The sequence below is a fragment of the Lissotriton vulgaris genome, chromosome 3_1 (genome assembly GCF_964263255.1).
Source record: "Lissotriton vulgaris chromosome 3_1, aLisVul1.2, whole genome shotgun sequence".
Lineage (NCBI taxonomy): Eukaryota > Metazoa > Chordata > Amphibia > Caudata > Salamandridae > Lissotriton > Lissotriton vulgaris.
In genome coordinates, this window is record NC_141689.1 from 752,482,451 (window position 1) to 752,503,507 (window position 21,057).

General features: G+C 44.9%; 1 protein-coding gene across 2 annotated transcripts in view; it reads left to right on the forward strand.

Moving 5' to 3' along the window:
- Nucleotides 1–21,057, forward strand: part of DMXL1 (Dmx like 1) — a 2,236,090-nt gene that overhangs the window by 1,689,210 nt on the left and 525,823 nt on the right. For both annotated transcript variants that reach the window (XM_086961064.1, XM_086961065.1), the window contains one exon: nt 13,373–13,459. In XM_086961064.1, coding sequence (XP_086817190.1) covers nt 13,373–13,459 — 87 coding nt within the window. The remainder of the gene's footprint in view (nt 1–13,372; nt 13,460–21,057) is intronic.

The window sequence follows — 21,057 nt, forward strand, 5'->3', positions numbered from 1 at the left end:
CTGGCGTGGGAATACATGTTTAAGGCCATTGCCGGTTTTGGTTTACCCCCTGAGTATATCAAATGGATAAGGCTATTTTATGCTGCTCCAATCGCAAGAATTCGGTCTGGGAAATTTATCTCCAGGGAGTATGGCATCCAAAGGGGCAAGCGACAGGGCTGTCCCCTGTCCCCCATTCTGTATGTCTTGGCGCTGGAATCATTGTCACTCCGGCTGCGATTGGAGGCTACACACTGCGGTATACCCATAGGTGCTGCGATGCACCTGGTATCTGCCTATACTGATGACCTAATCATATATATTTCAGATATGTTAGGGGGCCTGGGTCCCATCCCCCGTATCTTTGCTGACTTTGAATTGATTTCAGGCTTGTCTATTAATGAATCCAAATCAAAAGCTTTCTTTTTTACGACGGTTCATGCCCAGATAGTATCATCTTTGGTAGACTTACATTAACAACGGCCCCACACACCTTTAAATACCTGGGCATTAATGTCTACCACTCACAGGCAGACCTACTGGAGGGTAACCTCGGTAAGGCTATTTGGGGGATACGATCTCAGGTAGCCTTTTGGATCATGCTCCCCTTGTCAGTTATAGGGCGGGTGGCATTGTTTAAAATGGTGGTACTTCCTTGTCTTCTGTACACTTTCATGACTTTGCCTTTACTGGTACCATCAACCATTTTTACTACTCTGGACACTATACTGCTAGAGCTAATTTGCTGGGGGACGGGTCGGCGTAGAATAAGTCTTAAGAAACTGCAGGGGGGGTGGAGACTGTTGGGGCATTATTCAAAGGTGGGATACTGATGGATCATGATGCCTTTACATGACACATGGGAGCGCCAACCGCACTATACATGAAACATGCAGTCTTCCTGCAATATATTAAGAGACAGTGGTCTCTACAACGAGGGGAACCCCAAGTGAATGAGCTAGTAAAGTATCTGTATTTGATGGGAAACAGCAGTCATCTTATTAAGTGATTATATAGTAGCGTCTGCACACATGCCTGACTCCCCCTAGATATCTGAGTGCAGTGGACAAAGGATATGGGACGAGAGCTAACAGACAGGGAATGGAAACATGTAATAGAGTACTCACGGAAAATAACCCACAATGCTAAGTTCAAGTTTATTCGACGCATGATACTACATAGAGCCTATTTGACACCGCATAGATTGCAGAGAATGTACCCGGCCACTGCCCATCAATACCCCAGGTGTAAATTACCAGCAGCAAATTTACTTCACATGCTATTGGCTGTGTCCCTATCTTGCGTTTTTTAGGTTTCGCGTGGCGTACTGCGCACATGCGCAGTCGAGTTCGCGTGATTTTATGTTTTAGGGAGATCTTCACTAGCGAGAAATAAGCCCTGCCCCTTTTCCCCATTGGCTGGCCTCCTAAACGGTGGCCAGCCATTGGAGAAGAGGTCCTAGTGACGTTCTTCTTTCTATTTTTTAGCCCCGTCCTTTTCAGATTGGGCTCCTTGACTTACTGCTGAAGTAAAAGGTTCCTTATCTTCTTTATGGGTCCAGATGGCCCCATAAAGAAGATAAGGAACCTTTTAACCCAGCAGGAAGTCGGGCCACCCAGTCTGCAAGGGACGGGGCTAAAAGAGAAACTTCTTTCATGTTAGTATAATCGCAGCGTATTATACCAACATGAAAGAAGTTTCTCTATTGGCCACTTATTTCAATTTCCAATACACGAGCGGGGCGGTCTGTCTTTATGCCCCGTGTGTAAGCCCTTTTAGTATAACTTACAGTAGAACAGACGATGAGGATTCAACATGTGTATATAATTCCATCTTAATGCCAGTATCAAGCGTCATTCCTCACTGCCATCCATGTATGCATCCTGTGAGAACTCTTGAGGGTCTCTTGCACTATCGGGACCTATTTCCCTTTAAGTAGTCTGGATGTCCCGTGAATGCTGTTTGATTCCGTCAGCCACCATTTCGTGTATTTGCTGTCCTGTATATTGCTTTTCACTTTATGCCTTGGAGTGGCGAATCATAGCCCCTCCCCCCCCATGCCTCGTCCGCAACGGTCCCCTCTGGCTACGGCCTCGCCCCCCCCCCATCCGTCCTGCCACCAGACCCCTCAAAACCTCCTCCCCAGCTGTCCAACTTACTGCCCCACCCCCTGGCGCACCTCCGTCTCAATCCGTCTCCTCCATCCTGGCCACGAAACTCCAGCGGCCAAAACAGCAGAAATGCGGCGCTCCCCCTAACTCAGCAATGAAACTCCTCGCTGCCTCCTTCCCAGGCTCCCTAAACACGGTGCCCCCTTCCACATGAGCCCCCCAAGGAGACCAATTACCCTGCCCAGGATCCCAAGGGCGATAAACCACGCCGAGACTCAAACCGAACCCCAACCCCTCCAAAGACGGCAGCTCCGAGTCTAAACCCCCCCTCCGTCCCAGAAACCCAGCCATCCCCACTGTCCTGTTACACCACACCTTCTGCTCCCTAGCCCCAGCTTAGCATCCGCAACCCCATCCTGTCCATGGATACCCAGCAAACAGGCGTGCCAAAGAACTAACAACATGTGTTTGCCCTGCCGCCGTCTTTATTGCTTTTGTATTTTACACTTTGTTCCGACACCTGGAAAACTGGCAGGAGCCGGTGCCTGGAAACCCAATGAACCTCGTTCAAGGCCATGGTCACAGCCCAAGTCACGGTGCCTTCTGTGTCCTTGCTCACACCCTGGAGGGCGTGTACATCATGTGTGATCCCCTGCACGCACAGCGCTACGAGGCCCTGGCAGTGGCACTAGCGGCGAACACAGCGTTTCCAGAAGAAGGTCCATCAAGAAAATAAAGATCTGCTCTTCCTCTGGCAGAATCAGTGTGACTGACATCTGTAGACCCCCCTAACCCCACCCACCCCCACAGGAAGGCAGGGGGGGCGCGACTAAAACACAAACTCAGAAGTGACGGCTCAAATAGGCGGAGGTTCTAATGGGAAGTAAACAGACCCGACCTTCAGCGGCCCCAGACCGGTCTGCTTGCACTCACCCGGGCCAGGGGTGGCTGTTCCTTAAGGGGAGGTGGGGTGTTGCACTGTTCGAGGTTGCTCCTTCGTATTCCAGCATATGGTGTCCTACCCAGAGGCAGAGGGGACCAGTGTACAGTGATCCCCGACAGCGTCCGGAGCACAGGGGGCTCCAATAAGGGCTGGACCGAACCAAGGTGTTTGTCTGTGGGAGCATCATTTTACTGAATTGTGGTGTTTTAGATCTTTGGGTAGCACACATCTAACTGCAAACAGCAGTGGAGCGCTTTATGGCGATCATTTTATAGTAACCGGAGCATTTACACAGGAGTTGTAGAAATCAGACACTGCTGTGAGGCCCTTAAGGCAATTGAAAGGGGGCGAAAGTCAAAGGGAGGGTACTGGCTAGCACCTACACGTTTATTTTCTCATTGGCAATTTAAAGCACCTTTCGGTCAAATAATTTGATCAGAATCTCACATCTGGTAAAATGAGAGCGCCATCAGCAGCAGCCAGCTCTCACCTTCCTAAGGCCAGAAGCTCACTCGAGTTGCCTGTAGGAACACTTGGAACTAAATACAACAAACACAAAATCAACACGGGTGAGGAGGAAGGGCAGTCTCCGTAAAATTCCCACAATGTTCTCAGGTGTGATGGGATTTGTGTTCTTGCCATATGTTGTGCACATGAACTGTTTCTCTTTCGCACTAGTACATTTATTTTCTCACTTCACTTGCTATTTGCATTTACTGTGTGCAGAAACAACCCTGTCCTGGGAGGCTTGGGCTAAAATGACAGAGGAAAACAAGCATGTAAAATGCAATACGTCTCGCCTTTCATTAAGTTAAAGCCATTTGCTTTGCTATACAATACCATTAGCAAATCAAATGGCTTTAACTTAATCGAAGGCGAGACCTATTGCATTTTCAATGTGTGTGTGTGTCTGTGTCTGTGTGTGGGGGGGTCTGTTTGTGTGGGGGGTCTGTGTGTGTGTGGCTCTGTGTGTGTGTGTGGCTCTGTGTGTGTGTGTGTGGCTCTGTGTGTGTGTGTGTGTGCGCGCCTCTGTGTGTGTGTGTGTGTGTGTGTGTGCGCCTCTGTGTGTGTGTCTGCCTCTGTGTGTGCGTCTGTGTGTGGGTGGGTGTCTGTGTGGGTCTGTGTGTGTGTGTCTCCTGTGTGGGTCTGTGTGTGTTTGTGTGTGTGTGTGTGTGGCTCTGTGTGTGTGTGTGTGGCTCTGTGTGTGCCTCTGTGTGTGTGTGGGGGGCTGTGTGTGTGTGTGTGTGGGGCTCTGTGTGTGTGGATGTGTGTCTTTGTGTGTGGCATTTGCGAGAGATTAAGCTATTGGCATTATAAATGACAATGCCATTTATTTATCTGTTTTCAAAACCAACACATAAATAAAAATGTTGTCATTTACAATGCCAATAGCTCTAACTTTTGCAAAGGCGAGACCGTTGCATTGTAAATGCTTGTTTGGGGAGGGGTCACAAGATCACTCAAGGGGACTACTCATCTCGCCATAGGGGGCACAGTACTGGAGTGCTTATTAGGCATCCGTAGACAAACAAAAACACAGAAGGTCCAGCTACGATTTCTGGACCTGGCGCTCATAGTTGCTAAAAGGGCCATCACTATGCGCTGGAAGTCGGCCAAAGTCCATTCGTTGCACATGTGGCACAGTGAACTGTCCAGGTGGGTAGGGACGGAAAGCTCAGCACTGCGCAGGGAGGAGGCCCGCGGCCTACGGAAGTCGCCAGTATCCCTAGACTGGGACACAATGGTAGAAGCACATAAAAGTACTGATACCAAGGACACCCTGACGTTCCCCACACACAACAATAGAGCAGTGGAGCATTTCCTTTTTAGTTAGCTACTCAAGGCCGGTTAGGGGTGCATACTAATGTAGCTAATGAAGTCAGTTTGGAGTGAGATATACCAGCAGGATAGTATGTTTGGTAGCCAGGGGGTGGGGGGGGCGGGGAGTTGACAGGGGGGCGTTGACAGGGTGGAAGCGGGATTCACAGATATCAATTGCACATAGTTGTATGTGACATGATCAATGCCATAGCACACGGGGAGATGAGCTATGTGTGGCTTTCTCTTCCCTTTCTTTTACCTACCGCTTCTGTTGTTGGACATACTGCTTCTTATATGACGAATTTGCAGGTGGGACATGTATATTGTTGTGTAATCTGTGTCAATGGTATGTTTAATATGTTTTCGAAGAATAAAAAACCCAATAAAGTTTGTTTAAAAAAAAATAGAGAAGGTGGCGACAAGAAGGCATACTCATGAATATTGAGGATGTGCGGAATACAACAATACAGTACTACAATACAAGACCGAGAAGCTCTTGCATGCTGTAGTTCAAGAGCAGTGTCCCAGATCCCCCCCGAAACAATACATACAAACATGCTGAACTTTATATAACAATAATTTTTGTATAGTAAAGCATATGTATTAGAGTAATCACCATAATAGCAAATAACTCAGCAATAAGAAATATTACGCAGATAAACAGAATGCAAATCGCATTATATATCAAATATTGATAATGTTTTAATTTAATCTCCATAGCTGCAATTTGGCATCATGTTGTTATGCTGCTTGCGAGTAATGTAATACATCCTGCATACTGAAATTCGTCTGCTAGGCATCCTTCCTTCCAGCATCCTAGCACTTTCCCACCTCATTCATTGAGGTTAAAGTATATGCGAGTACATTTTGTGTGACAGTCACAAAGACATCCCAGAGTCGGATATGTAATGCTGCTGAACCTGGTCGGGTGAAGTCGAGCTTTTCCTGTTGTTTTTACTGCACACTATTTCAAAATATATTTTTAAAAATGGTGAATCTATAAAAGATGCAAAGCTAAAGAAGAAACACAGTCTCATGTAACTGCAGTTCTGCCGGTTGGTATATTTCATAGAATCTTTGTGACCATTGCTCCGCTTTGGATTCTACACTTGGTATTGGAAATCTGTATGTGAGGAAAATGGCTACTTGGATGGAGTTTAAATCTGCCCATCTTATTGTTTATTCTAAGGATCCACACAATTTGAAGGAGAAGAAACATAGACTGGTGTATTCATGCTTGCCTTTATAACTGCTGTGATTAATGTACTGAGAAATCTGGTGATGTTGAATCATTTAAAAACATATTAGTGTATGATGCCAATGCTGGTAAAATTGTTATGGTTAACTTACTTTTATAAAAAATAATGCCCAGCAACTGTGGTCAGCATTACCTGAAGCGTTCCCGTCAACACTGAAAAGTTAAACGAGGGAGAAGTGCCCAGTGTCTCTTTTCCTTTTTTACTGTCATTTGAGACTGACTAACACTGTAACGGAACGGTTTATATGAGGTTTATGGACCTGGCGGCGGCCTTTGATAACGTAAATAGAAATAAACTCTGGGCCCTCATGTTCAAACTGGGAATTGACCCAGAACTTATAAACATCTTAAAAGAACTACACTGGAACACCACTGCCACAGTCCGCTATAGCGCGGGGGGGGGGGGTGAGTACCGATCCCTTCCCGTGCACAAGTGGAGTGAGGCAGGGGTGTATCCTGGCCCCTTTTCTATTCTCCTCTACATAAATGACCTAGAAAGCACATTAACTGCTCTGGAGACTGACTGCCCTAAAGCAGGATCACGCCATATACCAGTACTACAGTACGCGGATGACGCGGTCCTGCTTGCACGAACAGCACTGAGCCTGCAACATCTGGTTAATGGTCTTGTAAAGTTCATGGAGAATTTGGATCTCTCCGTGAACCTGACCAAATCCTTTGTTATGGAAAATATGCAGGGAAAAACCCCCCTAAGAGATTTGTATTCAAAATAGGAACCCATGTGCTAGAAACTGTTAATACATTCTCATATTTGGGTCTTTTGTTTGATGGAGAGAATAGGTTTGCCCCTTAGTTGGAGGAAAGGTGTAGGAAACTGGTCTCAGCAAACGGTGCTATTTTACATTTTGCACACAGGCTGGGCCGCTGGTCACCAGAGCAAGTAATGACGCTGTATAGAGATGTTAGCACCGCTAAAGCCACGTATGGGGCAGAGGTTTGGGCTTTAGAGAGGTACACCAGTTGCAAGTAGAGGAAGATAAGTTCCTACATAAGATGCTGAAGACACCACAGAGCATCCCAGCACCAATTGCACATACAGAGCTTGGTATCCCATACATTACCGACCAGATAAAAGTGAGACCCATCCTGACCTGGCTGCGAATCTGGGTAAACCCAGAAGCAGAGCTCAGTAGGCAAATAATCAAAGACTGCCTCCAGAGAGACAAGTGCCTACAAATCCCCTGGCTAAAATATGTTAAAGAAACTTTAGGGAGCATAGACCACCAAACACTATTTACTGATCCGTCTCTGATCGACACTTCTTGTAAATACCGGATCCAGAAACTGCTATTGGGCAAATATGATCTGAGCAGGAAACAGTTTGCTTCCACAAAAACATCTGTAGTTGCACACTCTTTAGTAAGCAACGGAGAGGGTATGGAACCATATTTATTTTTAATGCATAATCAGCAAGATAGATTTTTAATGTGTCGTTTTAGGCTCAATTTGTTACCTAATATTTTAGCTTACCCGTCTGGTTTTACTTTAACAATTGAGCAGAAGGGTTGCCTGCGGCTGCGACAATAGGTCTCTGCAGGACACCCTTCATTTTGTATTGTTATGTTCCTTCTATCGAACCCCTCGCCGTAGATTTCTTGTAGATATTTTAAAAGTCAAAATTTTGTCATGCTAAAACTGCTCTATCATTTCTGCAAAGAGCTACTGACATGCACACTTTGTGCTCTATCATGAGTTTTTTTAAAATTGCTGTCAAATTAAAAATTAGCCATTAGCGGGGCATCTGACCTATGGTTTTGCATTTGATAACAACGAAGTGGCCTCAAAAAGAATGATGAGTTCTGATTGGCTCGAACTCCGATCACATGATCGGAAAACCGGCCAATGAGGAGGTTAACATACCCACTGTTTAATCTGACACGCCGCTTTGTGGACAATAAAATTTACGCATATCCAAGTGACTGAAAAACAATAATAAAGATTTAGCAAAAATAATAACGTAATCATTCTTTTTGAGGCCACTTCGTTGTTATCAAATGCAACGCTATAGGTCAGATGCCCCGCTAATGCCGGCATCATTTGGATTAAGTCAAGGAAGACCGCTAAAGGCGTTTCTTCGTCAGTAATGTAAGTTTAGAAACATTGCGATAAGTGGTTTTCAGTTGATGCGTTATTGAAAGATTGATGAACATGAGCACAAGTGAGTGCCAAGTGGGCATTATTTTTTTTATGCACGTTACACAGCACCTAAGCACTGGGTTTATCACGTTTGAACACAATTTCGATCGCAATGTTTTGTTTGATTAGATGCTTGTAAACGATAATTTAACTATTCATTGATTGGCATTTTTACACCTTGTTTCAGCTGATTGTCCCTGATGAAGGTCAAACATGACCGAAATGCATTGGACGAATGTATTGAAAGTAATTATAATCCGTAAAAAACAATGATTTACGAATGAAAAATGAACTTTTGAAAAGCTTAAGAACGAAATAAATTCGAAAGAAGTAAATGATATTTTGTTGGTTGAATATTTGGAGGAACTCTGGTATAGCCAGAAGGATTTACAAGCTGTAAAACAAAAGGAAAACATCTCAGATGAAGCACCCAGGGATCGTTTATTTTTTAGTATCATACTGATGTGACTTATGTGTTGTCATGCACCCCACACTACAAAAGGACACCACACCAGTTTAGAAAAATATCAAGTTTTTTAATATATCTAAAACTAGACCAAATCCACAATACATTTCTTAGAAATATCAATAAACAATAATAGACTTAAAATATAGTTCCTTGAAGTCGATTGCTTCGTCCGGGCTATCACGGTGTCGTGAACAGCAAATCCAAACAGTTCTGGCTGACCGAGGCGCCGTAGGCCATCTACTGTGTCAGGAAGACACGCAACACGTACCTTTAGAAATGCAGGACGTCAGCGACCTCTCATTGAACTCCAAAGAGCAGCGTCTGCAGGCGTCTGTTCGGGAGGTCTGTGCAGGAGTTGTTGGGCCCTTGAAGTCACACGCGTTGTTGATGGAACTCCTCGCAGTTGAAGTTGGGAGAGCTGGCATCGGCAGGCGTCAGAGCTGTGGTGCGAAGTGCGGCGTGTGGTGCCCTCAGGTCGCAGTACCAGCAGCAGCTTGGGGACACTATCCAGCGGCATCGGTGAGGCCAGGGCTCCCTTGCAAAGTGATGCAGTACTCGTTGCTGTGCTGGCAGGTACCGGTGCAAGCAGCGGCATTGTTGCTAAAGCGCTGTAGTCGGCTGATGAACTGAAGTCGATGACGTCGGTAGGCCAAGGCTGCGGTGCAAGATGAGGATGGCGCATCATGTAACTTACGAGCGGTGCCCTTGAACCACAGTAAAAGCAGTGGTGTCTGTCGATGTGAAGCGGTATCGTCAGGAATACCAGTGCGGCAGAGTGAGTGAGGAGATGGGAAGTGCAGGCCCACAGGTCATGGTGCAAGCAGCTGCTTGGTGGCAGCGTAGACAGGCGGCGTTGGTCAGACCAGGGATGCGGTGTGAAGTGTGGGGGGTGCCTTCTACGGTGCCTTCAGGACACTGAGTCAGCGTGGCGTCGTTGTAGGCGTCTGGTTGCTTTTTCTTCTATTGCAGCACAAAACACATAGTTCCCAGTGCTGGTTGCAGATGAACTTGACGTCTTTGCTGTTCCTGAGACTTCTTGAACAGGGGGCAAGCTCTACCTCTATCCCTTGGAAACTCACAGAAAGAAGCAACAGAAAGTTCAGTCTAGTCCTTTCACTGCCCATGACAGAAGTAACCACTGCAAGCCAACACAAAAAAAGCATTCATCAAAGTGGTAGTTCCTCCTTACAGCTTCTCCATCTCTTCTTCTTGGCAGTCTTCTTGGTCCATAGGAGTTCTAACGTTCTGGGGTTTGAGCCTCAATATTTATTCTAAGTTTCTCTTTGTTCACTGAAGCAGGGAGGCTCTGTGCTCAGTCAAAACCAGTTCTGTCCTCTCTGGCCCAGCTTCCCAGCAGGAGGTGGAGATGGCATTGTGTAAGCCAGACTAGGAGTGCAAAGAAATCTCTTCCCACTACTCTAAATGCAGCCCAGGTCTATTCAGCCCAGCCCTGACTCATCCAGGAAAGGCAGGACACACCTCAACCCCCCAATGGCTATCTACAGTGAATTTACATCCCCAGGTCCTGTCACTCCAAAGCCAGACAGTCAATCCACAACCCAGCAGAGGCACACAGGATGGCTAAGCTAGAAAATACCTACTTTCTAAAAGTGGTCTTTTTAAACATAGGGCATAAAAATGTATATTCTGTATCCAGGCATACTAAACTCTATTTCCCTATCTTATCCCAAAGGGAAATGATGCTTATAAGATGTTTTGGGCAAACTCCCAATCTATCCTATGGGACAGATAGCCTTTCCATAGTGAAAAACGAAATACGCTGTAATTCACTACCAGGACATGGTACACACACGAGTACATGTCCTACATTTACTATACACACCACCCTGCCCACAGGGGTACCTTGGGCCTACCTTAGGGGGGACTTACATGGAAGAAATAGGGAAGATTAGGGCCTGGCAAGTGGGTGCACTTGCCAGGTGGACATGGAAGTTAATGTAGACACTGCAGTGTCAGGTCTGAAAAACCTTCACAGGACTGCTTGTGTGGGTGTCACAACCAGTGCTGCAGGCCTACCACCAGCATTTGATTTACAGGTCCTGGCACCCTTGGTGCACTTTACTAGGGGCTTACTAGTAAATCAAATATGCCAATCATGGAAAAACCAATCCATACTTTAACACTGAACATCTGTAAGAAAGTGCTCAGAGACACTAAACCAGCAAAAACAGAGTCAAATCTAGGAGATCAGAAAGCAAAAAGACAAGGGAGGCGCACCAAAAGAGACCAGGTCTAACCTCTTACCATATTCAATCACCCCACAGCCTGTCTCCCCAATTCCGCCCTCCCCACATGGCCTTGTGGAAGTGGCGCCTTTAACATAAATATATATGTTAAAGGCGCCACTTACACATGGCCATGTGGGGAGGGGGAATTGGGGAAACTGGGCAGCCTCCCTCTCCGTTGGGTAGGATGCAGTGTGATTGAATAAGGTAAGATTTGGTTAAGGCCCCACACAGCATTCAGATTTATGCGTTTTTTTTCCTCCATAAAATGTTTTTTTTTTAATCTCTCTTGGTGCAAACATAAGGAAAATAGAAACAATGTTAACTGTGCCAAATTGTGTGTCTTACAATTGTGGTTCTCTGTCTGCTGCTGATAGGAATCTTTCATATGGTTTCCATTTTTATTTTGTCTCAATCAGTTATTGAGAGCACAAAACAGAACATACTTTTTTGTTCTGATGTCGGAATCACAAATTGGGGCCTAACGAATATCACTGCTTGAGGTAATGGAAGCACATCACTTTATAGGGCCATTGAAACTCAACACTACGTTTCCACATTTTGGCTTACCTCTATCTGGGGTCTTTCAGGCCCGTCACTGATGGGGCGTTTGAGTCTCATTACTGTACCGATCCATTGAGGCGTATTACTGTCTCAGGTCAGGAGTTAAGTTTACACTGTTTGGTGCCTGCTCAATACTGCCTGGAACGATTGATGCTTATTACGTGTTGAGGCCATTGAGTCACATTCCTGTCTGTGGCTATTGATGTACAATGCTGCTTCTGACCTTTAGTGCTCCTTACTGCCGGTAGCCCATTGGTGCACATTACAATGACCATGGACAATTATTGGTCATTATTGCTGGAGCCACTGATCATTGCATAAGGCTCATTATTGTTTGGGGTAAGGACTCAATGATTGCATGAGACTCATTATTGTTTGGGGGTAATCGGGACGTATTGCTGCCTGGGACCTTAGCTTACTGATGCTCATTAGTTCTCTAGACCACTGATACTTTCTAGGGCCACTAAATGTAATTCTGCTGGGTCCATTAGTGATCATTACTATCTCACTCCATTGAGGAGCCTGCCTGGGGCATTTGAGGTGCATTGTTGCTTAGAATCCCCGATGCTCAATACTGCCTGAGTGCTTTTGTAGTTTATTACTGCTTAGAGCAATTCATGTTCATAATTGCCTAGGTAATTAAGTAACCTTAAGGCAGCTTTGTGTAAAATTGTGTGAGGGTTATATCTGTGGCTGGGGGGGGGGGTCTTATGCCAAAGAATCCTTACCAGCCGTGGACCCAGAGAGAAGGTGGCTGATATATGTACCCGCACCACAGATTGACTATCATTAACTGTTGCCCCTTGACACCTTCCATCTTTATGACTCTCATAACGGGTTACTTTGTCTTCTGCTGATCTCATCTCCATCCTTCCCCCAACCCCCACATATTGTGTTTTCCCTTAGAAATTATGAACATTTTGGCTTGAAGATTCAATAAACAAGTTGAAAGTCACAAAAAAAATCAGTAACTCTATAGTTACGGAGGAACAAAACAAACCCTAGAAATTCAATAGTTAAAGTAGTAAAGCAACTTTTTTATTTTTCCTAGTGTCTGTAAAATTATTCTCATGCAGGGCACACCGATAATTCAAAACAAACTCATTGATATAATTTGAGAATTGTTGCTGCAGTGCAATGTTGGTCTCCGATTTTTGTAGGCTTCCTTTTAACTTAGCATTATCTGTGTTGAACACATTTGTGCTTTATTATTACAATTATTGTAAAAATTGCAAGTAAAAAGCTTTGTGGTGGAGAATTGTTAAGCATGCCAATTTAGAGAAAATACTGCAATTGAGAACTAACTATAAGCAAGAAACCAGGGTCACCACATATGTCTGAATACAGGTTTCATCTGTCTACAAATCTGTTTGCAGTATACTGCTGAGGAACACTGGCGAACACCGACAGCATAAAACTGTAGTAATATCAATATAGTGTGAAGTACACAATTGTTTCTATTGTGGGTATTTATTAAACAAAAGATTACCTGTTATTGAAATTGTTAAACTGTTGTCTGAGTACTTCAATCTACAATTTGTCAGTATTAGTTATAATGAATATTTAATTGCCAGTATCGTAGCTAATGAAACTAATGACAAAACACTGTATTCAATGACATGATATTCAGAAGGAATCTAGAATGTGCATGATACAAATAATTATTGCTGCAACGAATTAAAATAAAGGAGCAGCAGAGAAATACGTTAACCCATGGGCCAGCATGTATATACTGAGACTAAGCTGCAAACTTGTTTTCTGAAGCAAAGGTGCCCTATTTTTTTCACTTCATTCTAAATTGTGTTGCATGAATTCTTAATTTAGATAGAAGCAGATCTCGGTTATCCTGTGAGCAGAGCAAGAATTATCCACAAAGATTCGGACATCATCACTTCTTTTGCAGTTAATAAAGTGAGTACATTGACATTCATTATGAAAAGTGCTAACTACAGCACACAATGGATTTAGTAATTTTCAATATTTATGTTCATCCTTTTGAATCTTTATAGTAATATTATAGTTTCATGAAATTAATTTATTTTAATCTAACGGATGATAAGTAGTTGTTTGAACTGAATACTTTGTGATCCTTAATAAAGAAAAATTAGTATTACCATGCTACATCTTTTTTGTAATGTTCGCTGTTATTGATAATATTATCTTTGCAGATTCATAATGTTAGAAAAAGGCAAGCTGCTGGCCTGGGTCCTTACACATCTGTTTCATACTGTCACAGCACTGAGAAACACTCTTTAAGCCCCAAGAGTCACAATGATGGTTACTAGTCCTAAACTGTTTTGAGGAAATACCAGGCTAATAATGGTGTTATATCGTTCACGTTCCTTTTCTGCACCACAATTAAGTTCAGGGCCCTTTCAAGTTGTTATTTAAAATTAATTGGTTTGTTCGCTGATGTGCATTTAAAACTGTATATAGGATTAGGACATTTTTTCAGATATGCACATGTTACATCTAAGATGGGCACCCAATGACTATGGCTTATGTATTTTAGTGCTTCACCCTGATAGGTGAGACATTCTTCGTGGACCCTTGCAAATGTTATGCTAAAGGAAAATGATGTCTAGCATAAAGGGGTCCACTGAGATTTAAGAGACCCAGGGGGTCTCGATGACCACCACCCAAAAAATCATATTTGTCAGAGAAGGTAATCCATATGCTCAGAGATCATCTATCTGCGAGAAGAAAAGTATAAGATTTCTTCTCTAGATTTGCATGCTGAAACCGAAGCATTGTAGGAATCATGTGAGAAAAATATGGAAGGGAACAAGGATGGTGGCTGCAGTGGTTCTGGCTCATGCCCCTCTACCTCAACACCATGCGCAAGGTGGCATCTTGGTGTTTGCTCCTTTCTTTTCCAAAATATTATCGTCTTGAATCAAATGTCAGAACTGAAGACGTGTTTGATTAAGCAGATTTTCTGGTGGGTTTGCTTCTTTTTGCCTGTTCGAAGCTGCTCTATCAAGAATGGTTCGGTATTGCTGGGTAATCATTCAGTGATAAGTAGTATGTAAAACTATAGTATCTTGTGCAAAGAATCTTAACATCACCTTGGTAACATTGGTTCTGATGGGATCTGGAAGTTCCTTTGCGGTTCTTTGTTGCTTATGCCTTTCACGTAAGGTTGGTGTTAAATGATCCTGTGTGACCTTCTGCTTAAGTGGCACCACCTGCTACACAACAGCTTGTAAAAAAAATATCTGGAGGGTTGGGGATATTTATAAAATATAGAGTCTGCATATTAAATACAGTCTCCATTATAGCTAACATTACCAAAGTTGGACTTTTCTCCCGTCTCAGTCGTCTATTTTACTAATTAGAAAGGTGGATAGTGACTGTGATACTGTGTCAGGGGGACCATAAGTGTCTCATCTACTTGTGTTTCAGGATGCTGGACATTCAGTCTGAGTATAGTGCCACTTGTGGCATGCAGACAAATATCACAGACTTCTCAAAGTTGTTCCTTGCAGCGCATCATTAACATACTACACCCTGATGAATTTAGCTTTATTATCCAGTATTTGCCTTCAGAAAGTAGACTCTATTTAACCCAATATCAACAATGCCTTAGTGAAGACTATAAAATGGACATTTGACCCAAATCAAACTCCTGTTATTGGTGCTTTCAACAGGATGTCTCCTGATTCCCTCACAATCCTTGAATGACTTAGGTCTTAACCTGTTGCAAGGATTTCTGCTCATACACAGAACTGTGCACAGCGACCTAGGACATTAGTGAATTGTGGTGTACCAGAAACTCACCTCAGTACCTAGAAACCCCAACCAGCTAGCAATCAGTGTCACATTAGCTCTTCGTCCTATAGCAAAGTAACCAACACAACCTAGAATATGCGACTTAGGACCATCTCAGGAATGGTGGGAAGTGAGAACACTTTTTTGTTATACTCTCATACCAGTACACAACAGGAGTAAAAAAGAGACTTGGTAAGGTTAAAATATTTATTTTAATGACGTGATCTCAAGCACAGTATTTTAGTCAACATAAGCAGACATATGATTAAGAATAATATGGTCAGCATGGTTACAACTCCATAAAATATAAAAGGAGGAATCATATTACAATGATAGTGCAAACAAGTGATATAGTGCCTAGTTTAAACACCTCCCTATATAGGAACTATGTATTATAAACTAAAGAAAGTCTCTTGAGCTTGTTTTGGGGGACCCCATTACCTGTCCGCTCAGTAAGTGTAAATCACATCTGGATCTGGTAGTCTCTCTGCATCCCTGGAATCTTCCAAGTGTGTGAAATTATGGCAAGTGTGCTATGATAAAGGCGCCAGAATCTTGTTTGGCTCGCAGCTGCCAAAATGTTGTGTCTAGAATGTGTTACACGGACATGCTGATAAACAGGCTCACAGGTTATGATAACTTTGGCGGCTCAGCACTCACTGTACAGACTGGGGGCACGCTGTATCTCTAGAGATGTTGAAAAACAAACCTTTTCTCATATATAGACCTTTGTGAAAGCTAACTTGCAGAAACAGCTAAGCAGTGTTGTGTGCAAAAAGCAGCAAAAGGTAAAATGGCGTTTAAACTTCTAATAAGCCATGCTAACATAACATGCACGCAAAAAGAGGTCCTAAACCATACTACAAACCTGTTGACAAAGACTAAAAAGTGTTTCTGAGTACCATATTGGGTCTTCAAAAGACACTGTAATAAACATATGTACAGTTGTTCTCAGTACTTGGCACAACAATTAACTCCTCCAGTTTCTTCTCTGTTTGCTGAACCAGGGTCTTTTAGACAGGGATCTTTGATCTTGGGCATAGCTGAACTACAAAAATAGCTGGCAAAACTGAAAAGATGTTGCCTGAAATATTGTGACTGAGTGGCTGCTGTCTATTCCCAACTCAGACTCTATTACTGCAAATAATGAATTTAATTTACACAGCCAACATAGCTAAATAAATGGTGTCCTTTGTGTGTAACTAAATGACAACTTTAAGCCTGCATCTCTTTTCATGTATCAATCAATCAGTTTTTAAAGCGCACTACTCATCCGTGAGGGTCTCAAGGCGCTGGGGGGTGCTCCGTAGATCATTCAGAGAGTGATGTCTTGAGGTCCTTTCTGAATTAGTGCAGCGTCGGGCTTCATTGGATTCGGAGGGGAAGTTTGTTCCAGGTCTTGGTTGTCAGGCTGGAAAAGACTCTGCCACCGGCTCTGGCCCTTGGATGCAGGGGACCGTTACTAGGGTGAAGTCGGCAGAGCGGAGGTATCTCTTGGGGGCGAGAAAAGTGATTTGTTTGTTGAGGTATTGGGGTCCGTGTTATGAAGGGCTTTGTAGTCGTGTGTGAGCAGGTTGAAGGTTATTCTTCTTTGGACGGGGAGCCAGTGAAGGTCACGGAGGTGTTGAGTGATGTGGTCATGTGGTGGGACGTCGAGGATAAGTCTGACTGCGGTAGTCTAGACGGTCTGGAGTTTGCAGAGGAGTTTTTTGTTGATTCCGGCATAGAGGGCATTTCTGCAATCCAGTCTGCTGGTGATGAGTGTGTCAGTGACAGTCCTCCTGGCATCGGGGGATCCATTTGAAGCTTTTGCAGAGAATGTGGAGGGTGTTGAAGCAGGTGAAGGACGCATCATTGATCTGGCAGTTCATAGTGAGCGAATAGTCGAGTATGATGCTGAAGTTGTGTGCGTGGTATGTTGGGGTGGGTGGGTTTCCGAGGGGTGACACACCAGGTGGTGTCCCATGCGGAGGGGGTGGAGCAAAGGATGAGGACTTCTGTTTTCTCCGAGTTAAGCTTCAGGCAGCTGCTGCTCGTCCAAGTTGTGACGTCTTTCATCCCTTCTTGGAAGCTGTGCCTGGTGATGTTGGGTTCCTTTGTGAGGGAGAGTATTAGCTGGGTGTCGTCGGCATATGAGACTATGTTGAGTCCGTGTTTTCGTACGATTGTTGTGAGGGGGGCCATGTAGACGTTGAAGAGCGTGGGGCTGAGGGAGGATCCCTGGGGTACTCCACATCTAATCTCTGTTGGTTTGGAGCGGAATCGCAGGAGTCTTAGTCTTTGTGTTCTGCCTAAGAGGAAAGATTGGATCCAGTCCAGGACTATTCCCTGGATGCCGGTGTTGTGGCGTCTGGTGGCTAGTGTGCGGTGGGAGACGGTGGCGAAGGCTGCTGAAAAGGTTTAAGAGGATGAGCACTGCTGTGTGGTCTTGGTCGAGGATATCATCGGTGGCTGCTGTGTGGGCATTCGTGGTGCTGTGGTTGCTGTGGAAACAGGATTGAGAAGGTTCTAGGATGTTGTTGGTTTTTATGAAGTGTGCTAGCTGGGTAATGATGACTTTCTCAGTGACTTTGGCGGAAAAAGGCAATATTGAGGAAGCAGTTGATAGTTTGGCTTAGTTTGGGTGCAATGGGGGTGGCGGCTCTGTGGCAGATGTGCGGCGCGCAGGGGTCTATAGGTGCTCCGGAGTGGATGCTTTTCATGGTCTTAGAGATGAGGAGGGTCTGTTGGATGGCGTCACTGGAGGGAGGTGTTGAGGTGCTGTGATCTTGGTCATGGAAGTTGTCGTAGAGCTTCTTGATCTTGAGGTGGAAGAAGGAGCTGAGTCTGTTGCAAAGGTCTTGGGAGGGACGTCAGTTGTTTCGCTGTTGGGTCTGGTAAATTTCTGTATGATGGCGAAGAGTTCCTTGGAGTTGTGAGAGTTGGAGAAGATTCTGTCTTGTATGAAGTTTCGCTTACTTGATTTGATGATTTGGCGGTGTGCCGTGGTGGCCCCCTTGTAAGAGGAGCGTGCTTTCTGAGTTTTGCTGTTTCTCCACGTTTTCTCCAGTCATCTGCAAGAGCGATTGGATTCTCGGAGGTCCGTGGTGAACCAGGTGGCTTTAGTTTTGTGTCATCTTGTGGTGTTCTGGAGGGGGGTAAGCGTCTTGGCCCAGTTGGCGATCCTTTGGCGGAGGTTGCTCGCTGCTATGTTGGCGTCTTGCATAGTGGGGGAGAAGAGAGCAGCTGATGGGTGAGGTGAGGAGTTCTTCACAGACTTTGTTCCACTTTCTGCGTAGGAGGTGGGCATGTGCTTGTGTGCAGAGGGTTTCGAGACGAGAAATGGATGCAGTGGTGGTCCGTCCAGAGCAGTTCTGTGGTGTGGCTGAAGCGAATGTTGTTTCCTCCGGCAAAGATGTAGTGGAGTGTGTATGTGCTGTGGTGTGAGTGGGGGTGGAGACAAGTTGAATGAATGAAATGAAATGAAAATTATATTTATATAGCGCATAAACTACCCTGAGGCCTCTCAGCGCTGGTGGCTAGCAGATGGTTCCAAACAGATACGTTTTTAAAAGCTTTCTAAATGCCAACAAATTGCTATTCTTTCTGAGGGTGAGGGGAAGGGAATTCCAGATTTTTGCGGCATTGAAAGAGATCAAGCGGCCACCCCAACGGGCCTTGTTTATCTTATTGGAGGTGGCCAGGTGTAATGAGCTGGAACCCAAGGCTCTGTGGGGAAGATAGGGAGTGACTAGAGGATGCATTATAGCTGGACCAGTCCTCCACATAGCTTTCTGAGTCAAACACATGGCTTTAAACTGTATCCTGGCTGCAATAGGGAGCCAATGCAGTTTCTTCAGGGCAGGTTTGGCAGACCACCAGCGTGGTATTTGGTAGAGCAGTCGGGCTGCGCAATTCTGGGTGACCTGAAGCTTTTTAATTGCAGCCTGGGGGGCTCCCAGATAGAGAGCATTACCATAGTCCAGGCGAGAGAGTATCAAGGCCTGGACCATGATTCTCCTCGCCTGAAACGGAAGCAAAGGGAGAATCTTCCGGAGCATTCTCATCAGACCATAACAGGTGGATGAGGTTTTGGTGGCCTGAAAAGTAAAATCATGGAAACTGTCCAACCAAATTCCCAGGCTCTTTATCTGTGTCTTGGGGGAGGGGGGTTCCCAGACAGGTTGGCCATAGGAGGGCGAGAATGTTGGGCGATGGATTGCCTAGCAACATAATTTCAGTTTTTTCCCCATTTAGTCTGAGGCAGCAGAGTTCCATCCATCTGGCTACTGCCTCTAAACAGAGACCTAGAGTGCTAGACGACCCCTCAGCTTGGTTTAATGAAACCACAAGCTGGGTGTCGTCTGCATAGGTGAAAATTCTAATGCCAAATGGATGGACTAACTCTGCCAGAGGCCTCATTTAAACATTGAAAAGTGTGGGGCTCAGGGCAGAGCCCTGAGGAACACCACAGCTAAGGGTCTGCTTGGTGGAAATAGCCTCTCCCTCAAAGACCTGAAAGAAGCGCTCCTCAAGGAAGGAGACAAGCCATGTCAGTGCTGCTCCCGACACTCCCATGCCACTAAGTCGGTGTACTAAATGGCATGTTTAACCGTGTCGAACGCAGCGCTGAGATCTAATAGAATAATGGCTGCCTTCCCTCCCCGGTCCAGCAAACTCCTTGTTTTCTCTGTCACTGCCAACAGGGCTGTCTCAGTCCCATGTTGGGGACGGAAACCCGTCTGAGAAGTACACAGCAGGTAGTTAGATTCTAAATACTCAACTAAGATGTTATTAATGTGCTTCTCAGCCAATTTGCTCATCCAGGGCAAAAGGGAGATAGGGCGATAGTTGGATAAATTGCATTGATCCAGATGGGGTTTCTTTAAAAGGGCCCTGACCATTGCACATTTCCATGAGGTAGGAACTACGCCCGAGGCAATCGAGGTGTTGAGAGAATCAAGGATAGCTGGACGAATTGAGTCAATGACTGAAGTGAGATATTGTGGAGGTGCTGGGTCCATAGTGGAGCCTGAAGAGACTTTGGGAATTATTTTGTCCAGAGAGACAGTATCTAGGGGGTAAATTGTTCCAGCATGCAGGTGGCCGGGATACCAGGGCTAGCTGTTGCAGGTGCATCTAGCTCAGAATTATCGGAGGCAAAGGAGGCATAAATAGTTTGAATCTTCTGGTAGAAGAATGTTGCTAAGTTATTGCAGCGTGCAAGTGCTTCTTCTGATGGTACTGATTTGGGGGGGGGGGGTAATCCACGATTTAGCTATCTGAAAGATTTCCTTTCGTGAGTTGGCAGCTGTATTAATTTTTGTTTCGTAGAAGAGAGCTTTTGCGGCCTTGATTTCCGTTTTGTATAGCCTAATTGCTGTTCTATATTCTGCCTTCCTGCACTGGGAGCGATCTTGTCTCCAGTTCCTCTCTAGCCTGCGACAAGATTGTTTTAAGTCCCTCAGTTTGGGTGTGAACCATGGGGCTACTTTTTGCCGCTTTATGCAATGCATGGATTCCTTAGGAAGGACTAAGTCAAGGGAATTTTGGATCCAGTTGTTAAAATTACTACTGGCCGTGTTGGGATTAGAAACCTTCAAGGGTTTAAGGTCAGCAAGAACAGATTCCCATAGAGTGGAGGAGAGTTTGGACCACTTTCTGCCCCACTGTTTTTTAGATTCTCGGACAGATAAAGACCTCCCAGTTACCCAGGTCAAAGGTATTAAGTAATGGTCTGTCCAGGGAAGGGGCAAGGG